The 25990-nt window shown below is 38.5% G+C and overlaps 1 protein-coding gene across 2 annotated transcripts in view; it reads left to right on the forward strand.

The window, feature by feature from the left end:
• Positions 1-25990, forward strand: part of CSMD1 (CUB and Sushi multiple domains 1) — a 2098967-nt gene that overhangs the window by 963084 nt on the left and 1109893 nt on the right. For both annotated transcript variants that reach the window (XM_003940706.3, XM_074384178.1), the window contains exon 4: positions 20302-20496. In XM_003940706.3, the coding sequence (XP_003940755.2) occupies positions 20302-20496 (195 nt within the window). The remainder of the gene's footprint in view (positions 1-20301; positions 20497-25990) is intronic.

Consider the following 25990-nt stretch of genomic DNA (forward strand, 5'->3'; position numbering starts at 1 on the left):
TCTTTTCTGATCTTTTGCCAAGTGGCAGGCTGTGTGTCACCTGGAATTCGAACCTCTCAGAAACTCTCCAGTATTGGCCAGGCACAGTGGCTCATGCCTGTAACCCCAGCACTTTGGGAGGCCAAGGCAGGTGGATCGAGATCAGGAGGTCAGACTTAAGACCAGGAGTTCGAAACCAGCCTGACTAACACGGTGAAACCTGTCTCTACTAAAAATGTATAGAAAGTAGCTGGGCATTTGGTCCCAGCTACTTGAGAGGCTGAGGCAGGAAAATAGCTTGAACCCAGGAGATGCAGATTGTAGTGAGCCAAGATCATGCCGTTGTACTCCAGCCTGGGCAACAAGAGTGGAACTCTGTCTCAAAAAAAAAAAAAAAAAACCTTTCCATATTGCATGGCATCCATCACACCTGGGACACTCGGAGCCCCACAAGAACTAGCAGTGGTGTGTTTCTTTACCTTTCTTTGAACACTACTTTCCTTCCCTGATGATTTTTGGAAAATAAATTGGCCTTGGCCAATGCAGAAAAGTTTTTCTGCTCACCATTTTAGCAGACTTTTCTAGAACCCTCCAGAAACCTACCGGAGCCGCCGTGCACTGAGCACTTCTGAGGATGCTGACAGCTTGCTTGTTGGAGTCGCTTCTCTCTGCTCATTCGAAATTGCATTTTGGGCTAGGTCACAGAGTTACAGAAGAACAACAATGGTGCATTCAATTTGTATGTGTAGGGCGCTCTGAATTCTGCCAAAGCGTTTTCAACCTTGCAGTCTGATTTAACTACATTATGCTGATGGATTGGATCAGCCCTCCGGGATCAATCATGCCAACACAGAAAGAAGCTGCCGAGTCTGGCTTTACTTGGACATTTCTTCTTCTTTTTTTTTTTTTTTTTGAGTCTTCAAAACTTGCATGAGCTTTTGTGCAGGCTTTGTAAAACTGCTGCAGAAATTCAGGAATCTTGGCATTGTTCCCACGGCTCAGTCCCGGGGAGGCTGTGCTCTCAGCAGAGGTTCCCAGAAGGGATTCTGCTGCCAATACTCCTTTCTGCTCCTGATCTTTTTTTCTTTTCTTGTTTTTTTTTTCTTTTTCTTTTTCTTTTTCTTTCTTTTTTTTTTTTCTGGTTCTCTCTTTCAGTACAAATGCTGTAACTCAGGGCAGTGCACTTCAAAACAAAGGCAGAGAGGATTTCGAGCATCACATTGGGGTGGGTTTTCTGGCTCCTTCCTCCTTAAAAGTAGGCCATGTCACTCCTACTCCATCTGTGTTGTTTCTCCAAACAAGTGAGTCCTTATCATGGGTGGGAATATAGGTCAATTCAAGACTCACGTAAAGGTACTTACACTGAATCTCGGTGTATTAGAAATGCCCTTTCTTATCCAGAATCTTTCCTAAAAGGTTAAAAATTGGTATTTGAGATAAAGATGTTAAATGCAACTTTTCAGGAACTCAGAATTTTATACCCATGATCAGTTAGGGCATTTATATTTTAATGATTTAATTCATTTATTCACTCAACAATTATTGAGGTTGGGGGTGGGAGGAAAGTGGGGATGGGTAATGGGTACAAGGAGTGAACAGATAAGATCTAGTATCTGATGGCACCACAGGATGACTCTAGCAAACAATAATTTAATCGTACATTTTCAAATAACTAACATAATATGATTGGATTGTTAGTAACATGAATAATAAATGCTTGAGGATTTATCCCTTCAGGAGGAAGGATACCCGATTTACCCTGATGGAATTAATATGAATTGTATACCTGTCTCAAAATGTGTCCTATATCCCATAAGTGTGTATATATGCAAAAAATAAAAATAAATAGTTTGCATAATCTCTACGCTAGATTAATTTCCTTAGTGGGTGCCGTGTGTATAACGAGCCTCCTTTCTTATTCCTTAAACTTGTGCTGCTCATAGTTCCTCCTTTCCAAAGAGTATGAGATACAGAGAAGGAAAAACAGGTCACTTGATAGTGGAGAAACCTGGCAAACGGGCCCCTAGTCAAGTGATGAGGTCAGCGTCCGGAGTGTCAGTCCCACTGATGCTGCATGTCCCGGGTACGCTACAGTGAGAAGGGTTTACCTCTGTGATCTTCCCAGCACGCATAACCTGGTCCATTGTGAGAAAACACCAGACATATTCCACGTGAGGGTCATTCCAGGAAATACATGGCCAGCGCTCCTGAAAACCGTCAAGGCCTTTTATTTTATTTATTTATTTATTTATTTATTTATTTTGAGATGGAGTTCCGCTCTTGTTACCCAGGCTGGAGTGCAATGGTGCGATCTCGGCTCACCGCAACCTCCGCCTCCTGGGTTCAGGCAATTCTCCTGCCTCAGCCTCCAGAGTAGCTGGGATTACAGGCACGCGCCACCATGCCCAGCTAACTTTTTGTATTTTTAGTAGAGACGGGGTTTCACTAAGTTGATCAGGATGGTCTCGATCTCTTGACCTCGTGATTCACCCGCCTCGGCCTCCCAAAGTGCTGGGATTACAGGCGTGAGCCACCGCGCCTGGCCAAGGCCTTTAAAACAAGGGATGTCTGAGAAGCTTCCCCAGCCGGGAGACACCTAAAGAGAAAGACACATAAACACAGAGAGGTATTCCAAGTGGATTCCTGAAACAGAAAGACAACGTTGGGTAAAAGCTAAGATAACTAAAGGAGACTTAAGTGAAGAAGAATCTGCCAACGTTGGTCCGTTGATTGTAAGAAAGGCCCATACAAAGCTAAGATGTTAATACTAATGAAAACTGGCTGTGGCATTTATGGAGATTCTCTACTATTTTTAAACTTGAAAAAAATTTAAATATTGTAAGTTTAAAAATTGATTAAGAATTAATAAAAGTATCCATACCTATGCTTGTTGCTTAGTAAATATAATGCTATTTTTTGCAACTTACAGACCAATGAAGCAGTGAAATACTAAACCCTAAACAAAAAAGATATAACAGGCAGTAGGTGGTTATAAAAATCTAGAAGTCAGGTAAGAGTTTGATGCTAGAGACCAAAGTTTGGATTCAAATCTTACTAAAAAAGGGGTTTCGGATATGCCTGGTATTTGAATGCCAGGGACTGGGTGACACCTCGTAGGCAGTAGTTTTCTGAGCTGGAGGTAATTTTGCCCCCCAGATGAATTTGGCAATGTCTGCAGAGGTTTTTGATTGTTAGAACTCAAGGGGCTTGGAGTGCTATGGCATCTGGTGGAGAGAGCCCAGAGATATTGCAAAATGTCCTACAGCCGGACAATCTCCACAGCAAATAATTATTTCATACAAAACATCGCTGGTGCCAAGGTTGAGAAGTCCATCTGGAGTAAGAGGATAGAGAAACAGGCAACACCCAAGACAGAGTCTTCGATGCTACAATTAAACGTCAGTAGAGGAATAAGAAAAAATTGCCATAAAATAAAAGACTATGGAGAAAGCAGGATAGAAAAATATGGAGCCAGTTAATTCCTAACCAGGAAAGGACTGTTTTGAGAGTTGTTGAGATGGGCAGTGAATCTTGAAAAGATATCATTAGCATCACCTCTTTGTATCAACCCTAGAGAAATTCACACGCATTTATAGGATGGATTTATAGTGGAAATGTTTGCAGCACTATTTGAAACTGGGAAAAATTGGGAAATAGACTATTTTTGTATGTAGAAGTTGTAAAAATGAGCTTGGTCTATCTGTATTAAACACAGGCTTCAAAGTTGTATTGTTGGGTGAATAAAGCTGTGGCTACATGTGCTGTATAATAACATTTGTGTAACACAGATATACACAGCTGTGTATTTTATGTAGTCCTATAGATACACATACATGTATTTATTAATACATGCACACGAATGTGTCCAGAAGACAGCATACCGGTCCATTCACCTGTCCTCTGTGGTTGGGAGTCAGATTGACACCCAGAAATAATTTAAGAATTATCTGTTTGGTGTGTGCTGTTTGTACACAAACTCTGGAGCCATACAAACTCAGGTCAAATCCTGACTCTCCCCTTTACTTGGTTTATAACCTGAGGGATGTTTTCTGCCTCAGTTTGTTCATCTTTAAAATGGGGATAACAGTAGCTACTGCAGACTCTTGGTGAGAAATTAGGAGAGTTGTTGTTCATAAATGTGAAACATGTACACAGTGCCTCACATAGGAAGTACTGTCTGTATTCTCTGTTGTTCTTAAGAGTGTAATTAAAATGTTATTTAATGAGTGAAAGACTCCCCTGTTTGTGTAATCAGCTCAATCTTATGTTCATAATTAGTGTAAAAATGTGTAGCTATCACTTTCCATTCTAAACTCAGTGAATAATAATAATAACAAAGAACTCTGGGTGATTTGGTATTGAAACATCCATACAGCAACAAGACCCAAAACAAAATCTGACTGCAGACATTCTTTTTACCTTAGGCAGGTGTATGCAGAAATTCGTCTGGGTTTACCTTGAAATACTTATTAATTAAGAATGCATAAAATATTCGGAAGAGTGAATGTTACATGTCCTTATAGACGGGGAAAGGGTTTAGTCTCTCATGCAAACAGATAAAACTCTCAGAATGAAAAGAAACAAGGCCTAAGGACTCAAAATGATATCATATTTTTGGGAAAACAATCTTAATTTTTGTAATACTACAAGAAATCAATCTAAAGACTCAGTTATATAAATATTATTAGTTAGATCCAATCCTCTACCTCATATCTTTTTTTCAGTACCACTTTCTTACTGAGGTATTTCCTGACCACCTAATGTAAAACTGCACTCTTTCCCAATTGGTATCAAAAATATGATTTTCTCTTGCTTTATATTTCTCCGTAGCATTTAAAATCAGCTGACCTCTTAAAAATTTTATTTATTTTTTATTGTCCTTCTTCTCATGCCCCAAACATACTCACTGAGGGCAATATTGCATTCCAAGTGCCTGGAAAAATATTTCATACATGATACGCATTCAATAAATATTTGTTGAACGAATGAATGAGTGAATGACATAACACAATGTCGGCTTCCTGTATTCATGTCACTACTGATCTGAGTTAGCTATAATCATTCTTAAGAATTCCCTGGGAGTAACGCCATTTCCATTTCAATTTATATTGTTCACAGTATTTCCTTAGCTTCCAAGGTTGTACCAATTCCATAGAGGGGACCATTCCCAAGGGCTTTGGGTAGAAGATCATTTTGTGTTCACAACGTTCCATTTTATGTCTCTCTTCTTCCTCCCTTCCTCCCATTCCAAAATATACGTGCCTACCATTGAGGTGGCTGTGATGAACACTAGAGTCCGACTGAAATACAGAAGAGTTACTGTGGAGCAGCTGGCCCAGGGCAGGTCAGGCAGGGTGAGGTCACGGAACAGTCACAGGCTGCTCTGGCTTCAGCTGTGGCTTCCCGTTGAGTTTCAATGTCATAGAGACCGTTTTTAAAGACCACATTTAATTCTATATTCACCTGGACTCCAGCAGTCCCCTGCATGTCACAGCCCTGGAGGGCTAAGTAATGTGTCAGGGAGGATTCCGGGAAGGAAACAGCATGAGATCTGAGACAAAGGCAGAGTTAGGACTCAGTTTCCATCTTGGCCATAAGCCTCTCTCTGCCCATTTTTAGATGGCCTCATTGTTACCTTCTCCGTGGGACTCCTGCAAGAATTCAGGGAAATAACACATTAAGTGCCCAGTGCTTAGAGTTAAATAATTGTTAGTTCACTTTCTTCCCAGGCTGAACATTAATTACAATACGTGTGTGTGTCACAGAGGGAAACAAAAAAGAACTTTAAATTATTAGATCTTTTAAGGAACAGTTAAATCCATTTAGAATCAAGTGGAAGCAAACCTTCGCGGTGTACCGCCTATCCACACACGTGTTCTTTGTTATGATGGGATTATCGAGACTCAACAATCAACAGCAGGTCTTCAGAAATTAAAGAAAAAAACCTCAAAACCCACAGTTACACTATGTACAGAGTTTAATACATGACATGTAAGGCAACATCAACAGCAAAAACATGCTTTACTCTTCTCAAAGATCTTTTCACACAGCTTGAGCTATTTACGTGAATTCTACCACAGAAAGCACTTTTACGTTTGAATGAATGTGAAAATCATGCGTTGGTAATATACCAATGCCTAGTAAACTAAAACTGTTCATAATGATAACTTTGAGACTATTTTTAGAAGCTGATTACCAGCACAAAGAGGAGAAATAAATGAAGTCAGACTGAGAAACAGCCAGTAATTCATTAATTAGAAAGAAAAGATAATGCCGTATGACCTTTATATTGTTAAAATCATTTTATTATTTTCTACACACACAGGCACATACATGTATGTAAATTGTGTCTATAAATTTATATTATATATGATATATAATGCATTAGATTATGTATTACAATGTAATATATATATATGTATATATATAAATTGGAAGAACTGATTTTAAAATCCAGTCTGCATAATTCCTAAATTTTATATTTAAATACAGTTGTAGAACCATTATTTTGAATTATAATCACTCTACAGAAATCTAATATAGTTTGATTTGAATGACTCAGATGTGCTTTTTCTAGAAAATGTATAATACCTGTGTGTGTTCTTGAGTGTAGACATAAAAATCCTAATTAAAGAAAAAATAATGCAGTGCCGAGAGTCTGAAAGGAAAAGGGGATGGCAGGGATGCTGAGAAGCCGTCCCTCATGACGTCTGGAAATGACTTTAACGTATGTGATTTTGTCTTTGTATTTCATAGTTCACTTGTGTTCACATGTTTTATTTCAGTCTCTGAATCTTATGGTTATTGCTTTGAGTGTGAGGCTCTCTACTTATCATTGTTTCTACTACAATCCACCTCCTCAAGGACACTTCCCCTTTTTCTGTGTGCCGCTAATAACATGAATATTGTTGAGCTTCTCGAATTCTAAAGCACAGCATCCCTCTGAGCTGGAGCAGCATCTGATACCCACGGGCCCAAGAGGTCCCCAGAGCTGGTCTGCCCCAAGCTCGGCACAGGGATCTGACCCCAGCACCAGCGGCTCTTTTGATGCTCTCAGCCTGGCCAATATGGGGAAACCCTGTCTCTACAAAAAATACAAAAAAAAAAAAAAAAAAAAAAAAAAAAGCTAGGCGTGGTGGTGGGTTCTTATAATCCCAGCTACTCAGGAGGCTGAGACAGGAGAATTGCTTGAACCCAGGAGGCGGAGGTTGCAGTGAGCTGAGATGGTGCCACTGCACTTCTCCCTGGGCAACACAGCAGGACTCTGTCTCAAAATAAAAAAAAAAAAAAAGAAATGAGAGACTTTGTCTTACTTCTGCATCTAAGCTAGTTAATGGGACATCTGTTGCCCACATTCTGGGTTCCTCAGAGATACACACCCCACCACCGGCCGCCCCATCCCACCATTGAGTGTCAGCTTCAGAGGGGAGGGCACAGCGTGGTGACTGCCATGCTAGTGTCTCCCTGTGCCCCATCTGTGGTCTCCATACCATAGCTGGGGTGCAAGGCTTTCCTGTGCCAGCTTTATAAACCTGGAAGCTTCGGGCATAACATTGTAATGACAACACAGGAGATAGAAACATCTCCATGAACAAGATGTTGAATACAATTACTCTTAGATACCATGGGGACATTTTTTAAAATTAATTATTCCTGAGAGAAGTTAATCTAGGCTTAAGGGCTGCTATGTCCAGGGTGGTACAGTCCCCAACATGGTACAGGCCCAGTGCTATGCATCCAGGATGGTAAACACCCAGGGTGGTACGCCCCCATTGTGATACTCGGCTAGAGTGCTACACACCCAGGGTGGCATATGCCTAGGGTGGTACACATCCAGGGCACTATGCGTCCAGGATAGTAAACCCCCAGAGTGGTAAACCCTCAGGGTGACACATGGCTAGAATGCTACGTGGTCAGGGTGGTACACGTCCAGGGTGCTACATGTCTAGGGTGGTAAGCAGCCAAGGTGGTACATGCCCAGGATGGTACAGGTCCAGGTTAATAAGCAGTCAAGGTGGTACACACCCAGGGTGGTACGCATCCGGGGTGATGAGCAGCCAGGGTGGTTCACATCCAGTACTATGCATCCAGGGTGGTACACATCCAGGGTAGTAAACAGCCAGGGTGGTACGCAGCCAGGGTGGTACACATCCAGGTTGGTACACATCCAGGGTAGTAAACAGCCAGGGTGGTACACATCCAGGTTGGTACACAGCCAGGGTGGTACACAGCCAGGGTGGTACGCCTCCACGGTGGTGTGCCTTCAGGCAGGAGCCTCTGTCCTGGAGCTGGCCTGTGCTGAGTCGGATGGCTACGGCCTCTCCGACGTGGATAGCACTGGGGGACCAATCCCGTCTCGGGGCGGAGAGCTCCTCGCAGGACTGGCTGAGGCCTTGACCGACTTCAGGTTGTCCTCTCTCTCTGCCCATTCCTGCTTGCTTTCTGTCCTGCTTATGATTCTGCAGGTATCCCCTCCCGGTCAGCTTCCCAGGGCACTGGCTGCCTCCTTTCATTGTACCAGAGAAGAAAATGAGCCCTGGATTGAATTATCCTTCCAGTGACTGAGCTCTGCTGTTGTAGAACCACAGGGGGGAAAGAAGTGTCCTGATCCTCCTGGGTCTCCTCTCTCCCTCTGGACGAGTCACTGTCCCCAGAAATGTGACCCTTGAGTTAGATCCAGTTAAGCATCTTTTATGGTAAAGAATTTTAGAGCTTGGAATGACAGAAAGTAGACCGAGATTGCCCTTAGCTTATTTAGATAAGGGTCTACTACGTAATTAATAAACAGAATTGCAGCATGTATTATTTTTAAGTTTTGTGTTAATTTTCAGAGATGCTTTCTCTGGCTTTCCCTTGCAATTTTTTATACCTTTTTAATTTGCAAGAAGGAAGTGTGAGAAAATAGCAGAAGTTATGTGTATCTGAAACACGTAACATAGTTCTTTTTGTGCAGGTTCCTAAAATTTTAGAATGAGTCCATCCCAACTCTCATCTTATTTCTTACTGTCAGATGAGAAAATGTAAGCCCAGAAAATATAATAACATATAATATCACAGAGACCGGAAATCGGCAAGGAAAGACAGGAAACTGGGTCTTCTAATTATTCAGCTTCGTTTTTTTTTTTTTTTTTTTTTTTCGGTTAAGCGATGCCAAAATTATTTTTTTCTAACATTACAGTTGCATTCAAAAGCATTTCAATTACGTTAACACAACTGTGACAGTATGGTGTGGTAGAAATATCACAGGTCTGTACAGATGTGGGTTCATCTCTGCTATCTTAACTGAGTGGCTTAGCCTCTCTGGGTGTCATCATTTTATATATATGAAATTGGAATAATGATGCCTCATTTGGAGATGTGTGAGGTTTGAAATACCATATATAAAGCATTCCAGTGTTTGAAGCAGACGTTTAGCAAGATATCAGTAGTATCTATTAATAATAATCTTATTTTAAGGTAATTGAATCTGTAATTTGAAACACTAAAGTAAATGTATACTTTCACCCAGGAACCACTACTCCTAGAATTAAAAATTGCATTTGGTCTTTTGTAATTCCATTTTGACCATTCTACATTTATTTCCCCCTCAAGGCGGCCACCCAGCAGCACACATAAAGCTATTTGTGTTTTCTCGTCATTTTACTGTTAACCCATTTGTCGGTTTATATTTAAACTATTTTTCCTGAAGACAACATAACACTGGTTGTATTTCTGAACCAGCCTCATACTGTCCACCTCACAACTGTCATGTTCACATCATTTGCATTACGTATATTTATTGGTGTGTCTGTGTTACATTTTATCACCTTGCTGTTGGCTTCGTATTTGTGATTCATTTTATTTTTCCCCCTTCTTTTTATGGTTTCCTTTTGGTTCATTAGCTGTAACATTTGTCTTTGCTATTTTAGTAGTGACATTAGAGTTTATAGTACTCTACCATAATCTACTGTGCTGTTATACTGACGCTGTTTTTTTTTTTTTAATATCTTGTACTACTTTACCTACTGTATAGCAAAGATACAGCAATATACTCTCCTTTCTTCTTAGCCAGCCCCTCTAGTATTTCTGTCACTTCTGCATATGTTAGAAACCCAAAATACACATTGTTTGGCTTTAAAAAGCTCATAATCTTTTAAACAGATTTTTTAAATAAAATCTATTTTATATTTCCCCATACAGGTCTCATTCCTAGTACTTGGCCTCTCTTCCTATGCTATATCCTTCAACTGCAGTGACCCCTTTTGACATTCCTTGTAGTATGGGCCTGCTAGTGATGGACTTTCAGTTTTCAAATGTCTGAACTTGTCTCTAGATCCTGTGATCTTGCAAAATAATTTTACCGCATAAATTTATTAGATTGACAGTTTCTTTGCTTATTCCTTATTTCAGCATTTTCTAAAAGTTTCTCAATCTCTCCTTGGTTTATTTCTTCTGAAGATACATCAGCAGGCACCTTTATCTTTGTCTCTGCCAGAACCTTATTCCTACCCCCACTACTGTGGTTGCTTTGAAGACTTTTTTCTTCGTTACTGTATCTAGGCAACTTGATTTTGACATGTGTGATCCAGTGCTCTTCAGGTTCTTTGCATTTTGCACTTACTGAACTTCTTGTATTTATGAGTTCACTATTTTAGTAAATTTTGAAATTTTTAGGTAATTGGTTTTCTTTTTTTGTTGTTGTTTTTCTCGCCCTCTTTGTGTTCCCTGCCTTCAGTGACTTTAATTACACATCTATGTCTGCTTGGAGATGTCCCCAAATTCAGTGATTCTCTGTGCCCTTAGTTCTGTTTTTGTTTCTTTTTTTTTTCACTTCTGTGTTCCATTTTAAATACTTTCCCTTGTTTTCTCTGCATGTTGGTTAAACCTACTTTCTGCTACGTCTATTCTGCCTTTAATAACATCCATAGATTTTTAAATCTCAGATCGTTTTAACTCTAGATTTTCAATCTGGGTCTCTTTCTTTCTTTCTTTTTTTCTTTTTTAAACATTTTCCATGTCTCTAGATAACGTGTTCCATTATCACCTGATTGAGAACAGGGCATACAATGATAATAAAAGTTTTAATGTTGGTGTCCACTGATTCAAAATTCTGTTTTGTTTCTGACTGTTTTCATTGATCAAGTTTTCTTCTTATTGTGGATTTCTTCTTACCTTTTTTGCATGCTTAATAATTTTGACTGGATGGCAGACATTGTGAATCTCACTTTGACAGGTGCTGAATATTTTTGGGTTCCCGTAAATATTCTTGAGCATTCTTTTGGGGTTTGGTTGATTATTTTTCAACAGTTTGATCCTTATAGACACTAATTCTTAAGGCTGGATGTCAGTTGAGGCATCAAAGATGGTGCTTCGTTCTTAGTAGTAAGCTTGATTTGAATTTAACTATCCTTGTCATAGTTTTGTGGAAATTCATATATGGATTAATTTTTCTAGTGTTTAAAAGTGCAAAGGCTCAACAACTATTAGCTCTAGTTTAGTGAAATTAGCACAATGTCTCCCTTTACCTTGAAGATACAGGACCACATGAGGAATAACTAGTGAAGTCAAAATGTAAGACCATAAGATTATTTCCTAATTCACACTAGCAAATATGCATTATGCTTCCCAAAAGCCATTTACACAGTCAAAATCATCTTGCAACAGCATTTTTATTTTCTCAATTGTCAAAGCTTCTAATGTCTTTCATGTGCTATTCAAAATCTTTTGAACATCCAGTCTGTGGGTTTCAAATCCATTTGCCAACTAATCGTTTACCTTGTTTTGACTTTGCTGCAGTCTCTCCTGCAGTGTTTCTGCTATTATATGAATTTACCTGGAGAGCTTAAAATATATATTTATTTAAAAAACTACGTTATATTTGTGTCCCCAGTTCTACCGAAGAGAACATCATAATTCTTCCAAATCTGTATATCCCTGTTATTATAAAAAAAAACCCTTGTGAACACTACAGATCTAATGACACTTTATCATCGTCTCTTTTGATGTTAGCCACATTTTCATATGAAAGAGTTTATTGTCATGCTTGCAGGTAGGGAGTCTAAATCCATCATATGTAAGTCTTACCACCAATTCCTACTGGTTATGTTTCATAGAAGTTACTTAAGCTCCCTGAGCATGATGTTTTTTCCTTTAAAATGGGCATAGTAATAGTACTTACCGATACACATTCTTAATAAATATAAACTACTTAGAATAGTGTCTAGCACATATTATGTGTTGTGTAAGTATTTCCAATGATTATAAGAAAGGGATAATGAAGTAGCATTTTTTTTTTTTTTTTTTTTTTGAGACAGAGTTTCACTTTGGTTACCCAGGCTGGAGTGCAATGGCGCGATCTCGGCTCACCGCTACCTCTGCCTCCTGGGTTCAGGCAATTCTCCTGCCTCAGCCTCCTGAGTAGCTGGGATTACCGGCACGCGCCACCACGCCCAGCTAATGTTTGGTATTTTTAGTAGAGGCGGGGTTTCACCATGTTGACCAGGATGGTCTCGATCTCTTGACCTAGTGATCCACCCGCCTCGGCCTCCCAAAGTGCTGGGATTATAGGCTTGAGCCACTGCGCCCGGCCGAAGTAGCATTTATATTGCTAAATGAAAAACTCGGATATCCTTCTCCTTTATTTCCATTACAACAATGCTTGACTCTGATACACTTTTAAAAATATTGTTTCTGAAGTTGGGTTGTGTTAAAATCTCTGTATACTTTGAAAATTGTATTATTTCCCTCAAATTTGCATAATGCTTTAGAATTGGGAAAATCAATTAAAAAGGACTGACACGTATAGAACGCTTAACTTGTACCAAGTGCCCTGCTATTTTACTTGTGATATCTTTTTAAAATTTTCTATTGTAAATCCATGAGTAAGCTTTACTTTTCATTCCCCTTTGCAAGACGTGGAAACTAAGATCTAAGTAATTGGTCCAACATTGTGAAATCAGTTTCTGGAGCAGAAACCCAAGTCTATCTGATGCCAGATCTGATGAGTGTAACTCACTGGGCTGTATCCTTTTCCATAAATGTTTGCCACTACCACTTCCTCGACATAGACCTATCTTTCCTTTTTGATTTGGCCAAACCTTACCCTTCTCCGCCTTTAGGTATATTAACAACTCACATCCTCATTTATTTCTTCTCAGGCACTTCCTATTGCTTCCCACAGCAGTGCTTTCTATAAAGTCCTTCTCTTTCACTGTCATTGCTCATCCTGGAGAATGAGACTTTTTGAAAATAGAAGGCATTCAGTGATTACCACGACTGCCACCTCCTGGGAGGTCCTCATTGCTTTTGTCATAAATACTTTCTCAGCATCTTCTCCTCTTACAGACTGGCTCGTATTCAGAGAGCCAGTCAAGAGAATACATGTCAGGTTTCAAGAATTGAAAATCTTATTTTTTTGATGTGATCCTGATAATTCTATAGCCAGATTTTTCTAAGTCCTCCCAAAGCCAGGAGAGAGAGTGGAGTGAAGAACTTTCATCAGCAAACAGTCCAAAGCAAACACATCTGATATTGTTGGTTTACATAGCAGGTGTACTTGATGAGGGTATTTGGAGTTATATTTTCTTAAGCTACCAGGAGACTACAAGAGAGGCAAAGTATAAAGAAGTTGACAGAAACCCCAAGGGACACAGATTCCAAATGAATGCACCTCATGAAAGTCCACTGATTGTACACCTGCTGTAAAAAATGCTGCTGCTCCTTTGATGAATTTCAAACTTCTTTTTGATAGCCTTGCCCCGTGTAGTAATGAATATTAATATTATATTTTACTGTAGTATCATGTTTTCACTTTTCTTTTGGGAAGATATTTAATATGACATCCACTTAATCATTGGAACAGCTCGGTTAAAGGTTTGATGTGATAGCCCAATTAAGTCACTCAATTGTGACTATATGTACTTGCCCAATTAAGTGTTAGAAGGAAATTTTCATGTGCATATTTAGAATGGCAGCCTATGCTTCAAGTTTTAAGCCCTGGTGTACAAACTTGGCTTCATAAGGTCTGGTGGAAACCTGCCATGAGAGGAAAGAATTGTGCCCAGGGCTCTTTCAAGAAAACCTTTCACATTACCAAGTGTCTGCGTTGGGCACAGAATTCCCATCACCTAAATAAGAATTGCTTTCTTGAAGCATCTATGGGAAAGCGTGCAAATGGCTCAGGAAATAAAGAAAATTAAAAGTAGAGTTTATGTTAACTCAATAAGTATTTACTGAATTCTTAATGTGTATTCATTACTTGTGGGAGTCACAAACAGACAGGCATAATCTTCAGAAAAGCTGATTAAAAATACAGTTAAAATGAAATTGGCAGAAAGGACATTGGGTTGAATTGGCTTTGCTTTTAAATTAGTTTTTCTCAACCACAGAATTACCAAATGTTGGCAATTTTTGTGTCTGTGTCTTAAATCTTTACATAGACCTATAAACAATTCCATCAATATTTTGCAATTTGTAAGTATTGTGATTTTTTAAAATAAAATTGCTGATGGATTTATAATATTATGTGCATTTTGCATTTGTTAGTGTTTGCAACTGGAAAAAGTATTCTAATTTATTCTTAATTATTTTTATTTGTTGATATTGTTCACATTAAAATTTAACTTTTTAAAAAGAAAATGTGTTAAAATAAAAGTCCCAATCCCTAAATCATAAATTTACAGCTTTGTGTCACCAGCCAGCAACTTTAAACCTTAAATAGTAGATTTAATCATTTTTTCCCATTTGCTAAGTTGTTTTGCTTTTAAAATCCTTAATTTTAAGCCTCTGATACTTATTTACATTTTTTTTTGGCCAAGTGTGTAAATAAAGTGACTTAAATTATACATTATTTATTGATTTATTTTTTCTAAAATAATATATTGTCCAACTGCATTTTGAAAACCTTTTCTTCTGTTCCCACTAAGCTTATGAGCTATGTGAATTACAGTTATTGTATATATGTATAGGAGAATTTGTCATCTATTTTATAATATATTAACATTTGTATACAATGATAAAAAGATTCAGTTCCAAGATAGAATGATTCAGGGCCCTCAGAACTGTTAACAGCTGTTTACAATAAAGTCTCGTAGAGTCATAAAGAACAGATATTTGGAGACCTGTTGTCTCATTCAATCTTCACACCTTCCTCTATAAAATAAATACTGATGGGAAACCAAATTTGGTAAATAAACAGTGCTAATAAATGTAAAAGAAGAGACCTAAAGGCCATTCTCCTTTCCATTAGAATCCTTGTCAGTTGAATATGAGAACCTCCTTAAGAATGATTCTGAAAAGAATGATTTGTAAACACCCACCTTAATCCTTTGCACTTTGCAAAGACTATGTCTGATTTGTGTTTTACAATTTCTTTTATAATTAAGTGTCAAGATGTTAACGTAAAGGCAAAATCTGTAGACAAGAAAAAGAAAGAAAACCATTAACGTGGTCTAAGGTGCCTCAGAAATAGACATCCTCTTTATCCTCTGTAACTCTTTGGACGGTTGCATGGAGCTGATGGCTATTCCTATTAAAGCAGGTCTTCACTTCATGTGCTTGGCATGTTCTTGGAAACTGTAGCTCTAAGCAAATCAGCATAAGAAAAAAACAATTTTCCCACAGTCTAATTGATATAAACCAGAGTAAAGTTCCTATGGCATATTTCTGGTCAGATAAAACATTGCCAAAATTCTAAATATTAAAGATCAAAGCACTTGAAATATCAAACACTGAAATAGATCCGAGCTATACATTCATTTGAGAAAGATTAATAGTAAAATAGCAATTTATCCAATTTTTCCAGTTTTGGGTTATGGGTGGTCAGGGCTGTCTCAGCAGCTCAGGGTGCCAGGTGGGCTGTTCACCACCCTTGGACAGGACACCCTGCCATGGCGGGGACACACTCACACCACCACCACCAGTGAACTTATCATGCACATCATTGGGATATGGAGGGAACCGGAGAAACCTCATGCAGACATGGAAAGAGCAGACAGTGGCTCTGGTGAGAAATGTTATTTTTCTCATCAACGTTATAATGAAATGGTGGTGATGGTAACAGTGCCCTTTGTGGGCCTGCTGTGAAATAAAAGCCTGCAAATGCACCTGGAAAAGGATCCTTTACATTAGATACAACAAATGAAAATGCGATTTCATCAAAAGAACAGGCTCACTCTCCATTGATGTCTACTTTTGCCTTGGACATTTGCTACTTCTAACATCGGCCCTAATTTTTCCCTACTAAAAATATATCTTCTAAATTGATGAAATAGAATGGAATAAATGTTTTTCATATTCAGTTTTATGGGAGTAGCTATCTGTTCAAAGTCAGAAGTGATGGGTGTTTACACATACTTCTTTTCAGAATCCTTCTTGGGGAAATTCTTGTATTTATTAATGATATTTTTCCTTTGAAAATGTATGAGTCAGTACATTTCTACCATGCTAGAAAATACCATTGCACATTATAGTGATAACAATTTTGGAGGACTTAAGTTCTCTGAAAATTTGCTAAATATGCTCTGGATAATAAAGGCTTGTCCATAACAGCAGTGTCTTGAGATATCAAGATATCCTCCATCTCCACATCTTGTCCCACTGGAAGGTCTTCAGGGACAAGGAGAAGTATGGAGCTGTCATATCCTAGAATAACAATGGCTCCTTCTGAAATTCTTCCTGAAGGACCTGACTAAGGTTGTTTTACAGGTAAATTATTATTTTTTTTTTTTTTAGTAGAAGAAGCACCCTCTGAAATAATGATAAAAGTATAGTAAATACAAAAAACAGTAACAGCTATTCATTTTTATCATCAAACATGTAATTAACCTAATTGTATGTGCTACACTTTTGTATGACTGGCAGCTCAGGTGGCTGGTTTCCATCAGTGTCCCCACAAATATGTGAGTCATACCTACCACATTATGATGGCTACAGCATCACTAGGCCATAAGCTCCTGGGACTGACATTGTGTATGAGACCTATCATTGAGCTGTCGTTATGCAGCTCACAACCATTTATTACTGTGGAATGTTCTGTTGATCTTTCTGCACAATAATCAGTTACATTTTTCATACCAGAGCTAACTGAAAAAAAGTAATTTTGTGCTTTTTTAAACAGAAAAAAATAGTCACACAGACTAAGTTCCATTTTCAGAGTGGTCCACTTGGATTTTCCATGCATGCTGTTGACTGGTCATTGTGGTTATCTTTAACAGGCTAATTTGATAGAGTGTCATTGATAACCCTTGTCTTTGGGGAACAATTATCTGGACACCTTCTATTAGAAAATGTTTTTCTTTGTTGTTGTTTGTTTTTGTTTTTGCCTTTTTTTTTTTTTTTTTTTTTTTTTTTTAACAAAGTCTCACTCTGTCACCAGGTTGGAGTGCAGTGGTGCAATCTTGGCTCACTACAATCTCCGCCTCCCAGATTCAGGCAGTTTTCCTGCCTCAGCCTCCTGAGTAGCTGGGATTACAGGCACAGGCCACCACACCCAGCTAATTTTTGTATTTTTAGTAGAGACGAGGTTTCACCATATTGGCCAGGATGGTCTCAATCTCCTGACCTTGTGATCTGCCCATCTCGGCCTTCCAAAGTGCTGGGATTACAGGCGTGAGCCACTACGCCTGGCTGCCTTCTAAGAAGAATTATTATTAACAGTTAACAATGATAATAATGACCCTAATAGGGATTTATTAAATTTAAATATCCCTAGACAGTAAAGAAAAACACCACACATGTTTTTGTCCATACATTCCCTTTCTCTGTCAATCACTCTCTTTCTCACTCTTCCCATTTACGGTGCCTATTTAACCTGTGTCTTTGACCTTAGGATCTCTCGGCTCGGGTGACAGACAAGGCATTCTGAGTTATAATCTGAAGGGCTGCCCAGATAAAATGGAAAGTTTTTCTTCCTTACAAATGTCATTTGTAATGTACTATAAACAGCACACATTTTTGCTTTAGGGATAGTAGATGTGGAAATAAATACAGAATTTTCTTATTAAAAAAGACAACACAAATTATTGTAGATAATGTTGAACTGTTTTCTGTTGTGCTTTTAAACAGATTTTTGTAGACTGCTCTCATAAATTTTAAAAACTAGAACTGAGCACACTTGGACTATGTAAAAGGAGATTTCCTAAATATGCCAAGAATAATAATATCTAAGCACTAGTCTTTATTTCCTAAGTATTTCTACATAGCTCAGTTTCTACTTACGTAGTGTCAGGATAAATAAAAATTCTTTAAAAAATAACAGATTCCTTCCCAATATTCTAGAAAGTTCTAAACATTTCTCAGTTTAAAAAGCTAAGAAAACAGCCGGGCATGGTGGCTCACGCCTGTAATCCCAGCACTTTGGGAGGCTGAGGCGGGTGGATCATGAGGTCAAGAGATCGAGACCATCCTGGTCAACATGGTGAAACCCCATCTCTACTAAAAATACAAAAAATTAGCTGGGCATGGTGGCGCGTGCCTGTAATCCCAGCTACTCAGGAGGCTGAGGCAGGAGAATTGCCTGAACCCGGGAGGCGGAGGTTGCGGTGAGCCGAGATCGCGCCATTGCACTCCAGCCTGGATAACAAGAGCAAGACTCTGTCTCAAAAACAAAACAAAACAAAACAAAACAAAACAAAAAAAAGCTAAGAAAACAAAAAGTATCGTGCTACGTTGTAACAATACATTAAGATACACCCCCTTGCCCATGCAAAGAAAATGGATACAGACATAAAATGGCTTCTGTTCAGTTGGAAATACATTTTTATTTGGAAATATTTTTATTTCCCTGCTGGTAAGTCCCATAGCTTATTCAAGTACTAAATAAGAACAGCTGATTTACTGATTACATACTAAATTTAAACCATAAATAAGGAGACAATAGCTGACAATCATGACTTTTATCCGTTCAACTGAATGATGCACCACTTCAGTTCAACATCATGTTCTATGAGTATGGAATGGAATCTCAAATCGATTTAGATAGAGAATCATATCAAGGAAAATGTGAGAGGGTCACAAAAGGACAGAATAATTATCCCATTTTTGAAATTGTCAATGAAAAGAGTCAAACTGTAAAATATTTAAGAGCATTTATTCTGAGCCAAATATGAGTGACCGGGGGCCCATGACACAGTTTTCAGGAGGCCCTGAGAGCAACTGTCCAAGGCGACTGGGCCACAACTTAGTTGTATACACCGTAGGGAGTCATAAGACATCAATCAAGACACATCATATGTACCTTGGTTTTGTCTGAAAAGGCAGGACAACTGGAAGTGGGAGCTTCCGGGTCATAGGTAGAGTCGAAGTGTGTTGTTTGTTTGCTTTTTATATTGGAAATTAATTGAAAGAGTTAAGTTATTGTTTAAGACATGGAATCAGTAGAAAGGAATGTCTGGGTTAGATAACGGGTTGCCTTGCTGAGACCAGTGTTTTATCATCCAGGTAGCAGGCTTCCAAAAATAGATTGCCAATGTTTGTTTTCAGAGTTAAGGAGCCTGTTCTACCAGTAATTCTATAAGGGAAGAGGGTATAATGAGGCATGTCTGGCTCACCCATATCACCATGGCCTGAACTAGTTTTTCAGGTTAACTGAACAAGTTTTTCAGGAATGATCCTGGCTGAGAGGAGGTTCCATTCAGATGGCTGAGTGCTTTGAATTTTATTCTTGGTTTACAAAATGCAAGTGAATTGAGTATTTGTGTTATCAAAACTCAGCACTGAAACTTACTTTTGAATCAGACGCTATAAAATAAATGGACAGAGCCTGGCTACTGGCCTGGGATATAGTGGTGAAATCTGTTTTTTATACATTGATGAATCGATGCATGAGATTTCTAGTTTTTATTGAATTCAATTGTTTATCCATCAAACCTTAATTGAACATTGCATAATGACGTGTATCAGACACCATACCAGTCCTGGACGCATAAAAATAAATAGGGTATGAGTTTTCACTCTTGCGGTATTATGTGATATCTTTGTTTCAGATTTCTATTGTCTACTGTGTGATCTGGTTGCTCGCTGTATGAGCATGTAGAATTTCATCACTAGAAAAATATAATCTAGACATCATCTGGAACGCCAAATATAAGCAGGACTGTATTCTTCTCTCTTAACAAGATGCATTTATTTATACTTTATTAAACTGTTTATAAAAGTATTAATCTGCAGGTATTCTAAATCAGAAGGCATTTTCTCACTTTAGTTTTAGGAACAATTAATATTTTTCTGATGCCAGAGATTTTCTCATTTTAATCATCAAAAGATGGTGCCTGTTTTGTGGTATAAATGGCTCTCCATAGAAAATTTAACATTTTTTTTCTCCTTTTTTTTTTCTCTTTCCAATAGTTTTACCTAGTCACACCTGTGGAAATCCTGGAGAAATTCTGAAAGGAGTTCTCCATGGAACAAGATTCAACATAGGAGACAAAATCCGGTACAGCTGCCTCTCCGGGTACATCTTGGAAGGCCATGCCATCCTGACCTGCATCGTTAGCCCAGGAAATGGTGCATCGTGGGACTTTCCAGCTCCCTTCTGCAGAGGTCAGTGCAACAAGGGGGCTGGGGAGCAGACTCTGGGCAGGGCAATGGCTTTGGAGCTGCTTTTAGAAAATTTCCACTTAAACGAATAGAGGACCGGTGAGGCTGACTTGTACTATGTAAGCTCATTCTGTTCCTGAAAGCAATATTACATGCTATTAATATGTAAGAAATAACGTGTAATATGTAGCAATCACATTTAGTACTACATGTTATTTGTATGTAAGAAATAGAAGGTACTATGTAATAATATGTAATATTACATGTATGTAAAAAACCGTAATTGGACTGCATAAAGTCAATAGCAAGTTTACTACTTGTGATCTGGTTTGGCTGTGTCCTCACCCAAATCTCACGAACTGTAATTCCCACAATTCTCACATGTCATGGGAGGAACCTGGTAGAAGGTAATTGAATCATGGGGGCAGGTATTTCCTGTGCCATTCTCATCATAGTAAGTAAGTGATGAGATCTGATGGTGTTAAAAAGAGGAGTTCCCCTGCATAAGCTTTCTCTTTGCCTGTGGCCACCCATGTAAGACAAGACTTGTTCCTCCTTGCGTTTGCTATAATTGTGAGGCTTTTCAAGCCACTTGGAACTGTAAGTCTATTGAACCTCTTTCTTTTATAAATTGTCCAGGTCAAGGTATATCTTTATCAGCATTATGAAAATGAATTAATACAATAAATTGGTACTAGGGGTGGGGCACTCCTGAAAAGATACCCAAAGATGTGGAAGTGACTTTGAAACTGGGTAACAGACAGAGTTGGAACAGTTTGGAGGACTCAGAAGAAGACAGGAAAAAGTGGGAGTGTTTGGAACTCTCTAGAAACTTGTTGAATAGCTTTGAGGAAAATGCTGATAATGATGTGGACAATGAAATTCAGGCTGAGGTAGTCTCAGATGGAGATGAGAAACTTGTTGGAAACTGGACCAGAGATGATTCTTGTTATGTTTTAGCAAAGAGACTGGTGGCATTTTGCCTCTGCCCTAGAGAGTTGTAGAACTTTGAACTTGAGAGAGATGATTTGAGGTATCTGGTGGAAGAAATTTCTAAGCAGCAAAGCATTCAAGAGGTGACTTGGGTGCTGTAAATGCCTTCAGTTTTACAAGGGAAGCAGAGCATAAAAGTTCATAAACTTTGCAGCCTGACAATGTGATAGAAAAGAAAATCCCATTTTCCAAGGAGAAATTCAAGCCAACTGCAGAAGTTTGCATTAAGTAACAGGCCAAATGTTAATCCTCAAGACAATGGAGAAAATGTCTCCAGCGCATGTCGGAGGTGTTCATGGCCACCCCTCCCATCACAGGCCCAGGGGTCTAGGAGAAGTGGTTTTGTGGCTTGGCCAAGGGTTTTTTTGTGGCTTGGCCAAGTGGTTTTGTGGCTTGGCCAAGGTTACCATGCTGCGTACAGCCTAGGAACTTGGTGCCCTGCATCCCAGCTTCTTCAGCTGTGGCTAAAAGGAGCAACATAGAGCTCAGGCTGTGACTTCAGAGGATGCAAGCCTCAAGTCTTAGCAGCTTTAACTTGGTGCTGAGCCTGTGAGTATGTCGAATTTAAGAACTGGGGTTTGGGGACCACTGCCTAGATATCAGAGGATGTATAGAAATGCCTGGATGTCCAGATGGATGTTTGCTACAGGAGAGGGGCCCTCATGGAGAGCCTTTGCTAAGGCAGTGAGGAAGGGACATGTGGGCTTGGAGACACCCTCACCCCACAGAGTCCCTACTGGGTCACTGCCTAGTGGAGCTGTGAGAAGACGGCCACCATTCTCCAGGTGCCAGGGTGGTAGATCCACTGACAGCTTGCACCATACACCTGGAAAAGCTGCAGCCCCTCAAGCCCAGCCCATGAAAGTAGCCAGGAGGGAAGCCACAGGGGTAGAGCTGTCCAAGACCATAGGAACTCACTTCTTGCATCATCATGACCTGGATATGAGACACAAAGTCAAAAGAGATCATTTTGCGGATTTAAGATTTGACTGCCCTGCTGGATTTTGTACATGCATAGGACCTGCAGACCCTTTGTTGTGGCCAATTTCTGCCATTTGAAATGACTGTATTTACCCAATGCCTGTACCTGCATTGTTTCTAGGAAGTAACTAACATGGTTTTTATTTTATAGGCTCATAAGAGGAAGGGATTTGCCCTGTCTTGGATGAGACTTTGGACTATGGACTTTTGAGTTAATGTTGAAATGAGTTAAGACTTTGGGGGACTGTTGGGAAGGCATGGTTGGTTTTGAAATGTGAGGACATGAAATTTGGGAGGGGCCAGGAGTGGAATGATATGGTTTGTCTCTGCCCCAACTCGCAATCTCATCTTTAATTACAACTCCCACAATTTCCGCATGTTGTGGGAGGAAACCAGTGGGAGATAATTGAGTCATGGAGGCAGGTCTTTCCCATGGTCTGCTTGTGATTTTATTCACTATCACGTCTCATGAGAGCTAATGGTTTTAAAAATGTGAATTTCCCTGCACAAGCTCTCTTTCCCTGGTGCCATCCATGTAAGACAAGACTTGCTTCTCCTTGCCTTCCACCGTGATTGTGAGTCTTCCCCACTAAACCTCTTTCTTTTGTAAATTACCGAGCATCGGCCATGTCATTTTCGCCAGCATGAAAACAGACTAATACAGCTTGTTATTATCTCCAAAGTTGTTTCAATTCTGTTTTTCAGTATTTATGGATTTCTGCCTATTTTCATCACCTCTTGTTGTAGGATTCAAAGATTTGATGCCAGTGTTTACATCCTTCTAGGCCTGGTGCCTCATTTTTATTAAGAATTACAAATATTCCTTGATCATTTAATGTGTATCTCTTAAGAGCTCTTTCAACACTCTCTTCCTAGATAAGGTGACTGTAGGTTAGTGTTCTCTTCCAAGTGTTCATGGTCACATTTCAGGGCAAGATGAGAATTCCTTATCCTGGAGCACTGCAATCTTCACATTTTCCAGGAAAATTATTTTACTGTTTCAATGACTTTAGAAAAGAGCATACTTCAACTCCTAGGTTTTGGCTTTCCTAGGAAAAACTCATCTTTTGAGTACAAAAATAAAGTGTAGCTAATATTTGTTGCGGTCATAATGAGATGTCAAAAAATGTGCAAAACACCTCCCTTGGATTATACCATCTAACTCTCACAACAACCCACTAATGTAATAATTATTAACACTCATTTAAAAGGTAGAGAAATAGAGTTTTCATTTCCAAATGTTCCAGAGATAGTAAATGTTAAGACTGAAACACAATTCTGGCTTTTAATCTAGGCTTGTAATCCTGCCAACTCACAGCCTCCACTACAAGTCATTATATTATTTCCTTCAGTATGCTTTTATCTTATCCTTTGCTAGTTATTGCATATTTGCCATTTTTTGTAAAATATTATAGTCTTATGAGATATCTCTGAGCTTATTATATTCATAATGTCATATTACTATTACTACTTCTGCTGCCACCAGCACTCCCTACAAGCTCGTATGTATTGTCCACTTATTATAAGCCAGGCACTACGTTAGCAAATTAATTTTCGTAAGCAGGCATTTTATTGAAGATTCATATTATAGGTGGGAAATCTGGACATCAGGTAAGAAAAGTGACTTGCCCAGGCTGTTCTTGCTAATAGATGTTAGCGTTGGGATTAATCATATTCAAAATAGTCCTCTATCCTGGAGAAATTCCTCTGATGACCACTTCCTACTATAAATGTCCATTATTTCTCCTAAAATGCTTATTTTCTCTGCATGTTCCTGAAGTTTATTATGTCCCTCTTCATTTTTTGTAATTGTTATTAATTACTTTTTATCTTTATGTTTTCAAAAACAGTGGTGGCCTCCAAATCTAAACCTGTATCCCATTTCCCTTGCTTTCCACAGATTTTTCTCAACTAATCGATCTCATTTAAGAGCAATGCCACGGGACATCCTAAATATATTCTTTCTTCTTCCTTATTTCTGTCATTATTGCCATTACATTCTCACTCTCAGAAGAAGAAAATCAAAGTGACTCTGGCATTGGCTCAGCAGCATACCACACCATGCCAAATTCCAAACTTTTGCTCAGGCTTTTTCACTGTCACAAAGTCTCTCTGTCATCTCTCTACAGCCATAAATCTTACTCATTTGTCAAGTTCAAACTTAAGTCCAAATTTTAGTTTACCATTGCAACCCCTCCTTACAATTTCTCTAAGGGAAAAAAAGTCCCTTGGTGTCTCACATAGCATTTATTTGGTTAGTATTTGATATTTTGACATAATGTCTTAAAGGTGTTAACTTTTAACATTCCAGGAGATGAGATACCACCATTAAAACTGTGAGGGGCAGTATCCTTAGTTCCTTGTGACATTAAAACTTAGCTTAAATCGTTGGTATTTTCCTTTATTGTTAATGCTTTTTTGCTTACGTATCCTCTAGTGGTTTTCTTCTTTGGAGAAATTTCCTTTATTGTTAATGCTTTTTTGCTTACATATCCTCTAGTGGTTTTCTTCTTCATTGGAGAAGAAATTTCCATAATCATATATGTAGTCAAAGTTGGCATAACAGTCAGCTAAGTGTTTTTGCTATGCTGCCACCTCTGTTTTAAATTCCAGTGAGATCAGTATGTTTTCATCACAGGAAGCATTATTCTTCTGTATTATAGATTATTAAATTTATATTTAAATTTCGCTTTTTTCAATAGATGGTCTAGTATGATTTCAAAGGGCCATTCGATTACATATAATTATTTTCTGAAACAAATTTGAATGATGCAGCACATTTTCTCATGGATTTGGATAACTAGATTATAAAGAAAAAAAAGATCTAATTCTTATAAATGTATAAATGTGACATATCTATGAGAGATATAAATTTCAGCCAAATAGAGTGAGATAATTCCCATGAAAGAAATGAGCATATATTCTGCTTCCCCAACATTCTATTAATACTTATTTATTTGCAGAAATTGGTTGAAGCATTAGCTTTCATTATAGGGTTCCTAACAGTAGCATGACTGTCTCCTTCTACAATGACCTTGGTAGTGTTATAAAAGTTTGTATTTTATTCCAGCTGGAAAGATTTTACCTGAATAATAACACCTGAATGTATTACATATGTAGTCATAATGATCTTTAAAGAAAAAGTTGTAACTGGTATATTTAATTACTAGAAAGTAATTAGTACAAAATTAAACGAGAGATCAGTCACCTTTGCTTTAAACTATGTCCCTTAAACAGGGAACAAGCATCCAATTGACATTAAAAATGAGACCTCAAATTTTCTTTTTCTGGAGAGGTAGTCTTTCTGCTTTTCTTTCTTTATTCGTGAGACTTTCAACTTAATATCTGTATCTTTCTTAATTCACCTTATTTATTGTATATTATTGCCATGCTCTGCCAGTCCTTAAAAGGATTTACTGTTTCATTTCTTATCGGTATGATGTCTGTCTAGGGGTAAAATAGGAAAAAAGAAAGAAGCAACCAGATATTTTCAATGAAAAATGCTTCTGCCTCTTGATTTAAA

This window comes from Saimiri boliviensis, chromosome 13 (assembly GCF_048565385.1).
Source record: "Saimiri boliviensis isolate mSaiBol1 chromosome 13, mSaiBol1.pri, whole genome shotgun sequence".
In the NCBI taxonomy this organism is placed as follows: domain Eukaryota; kingdom Metazoa; phylum Chordata; class Mammalia; order Primates; family Cebidae; genus Saimiri; species Saimiri boliviensis.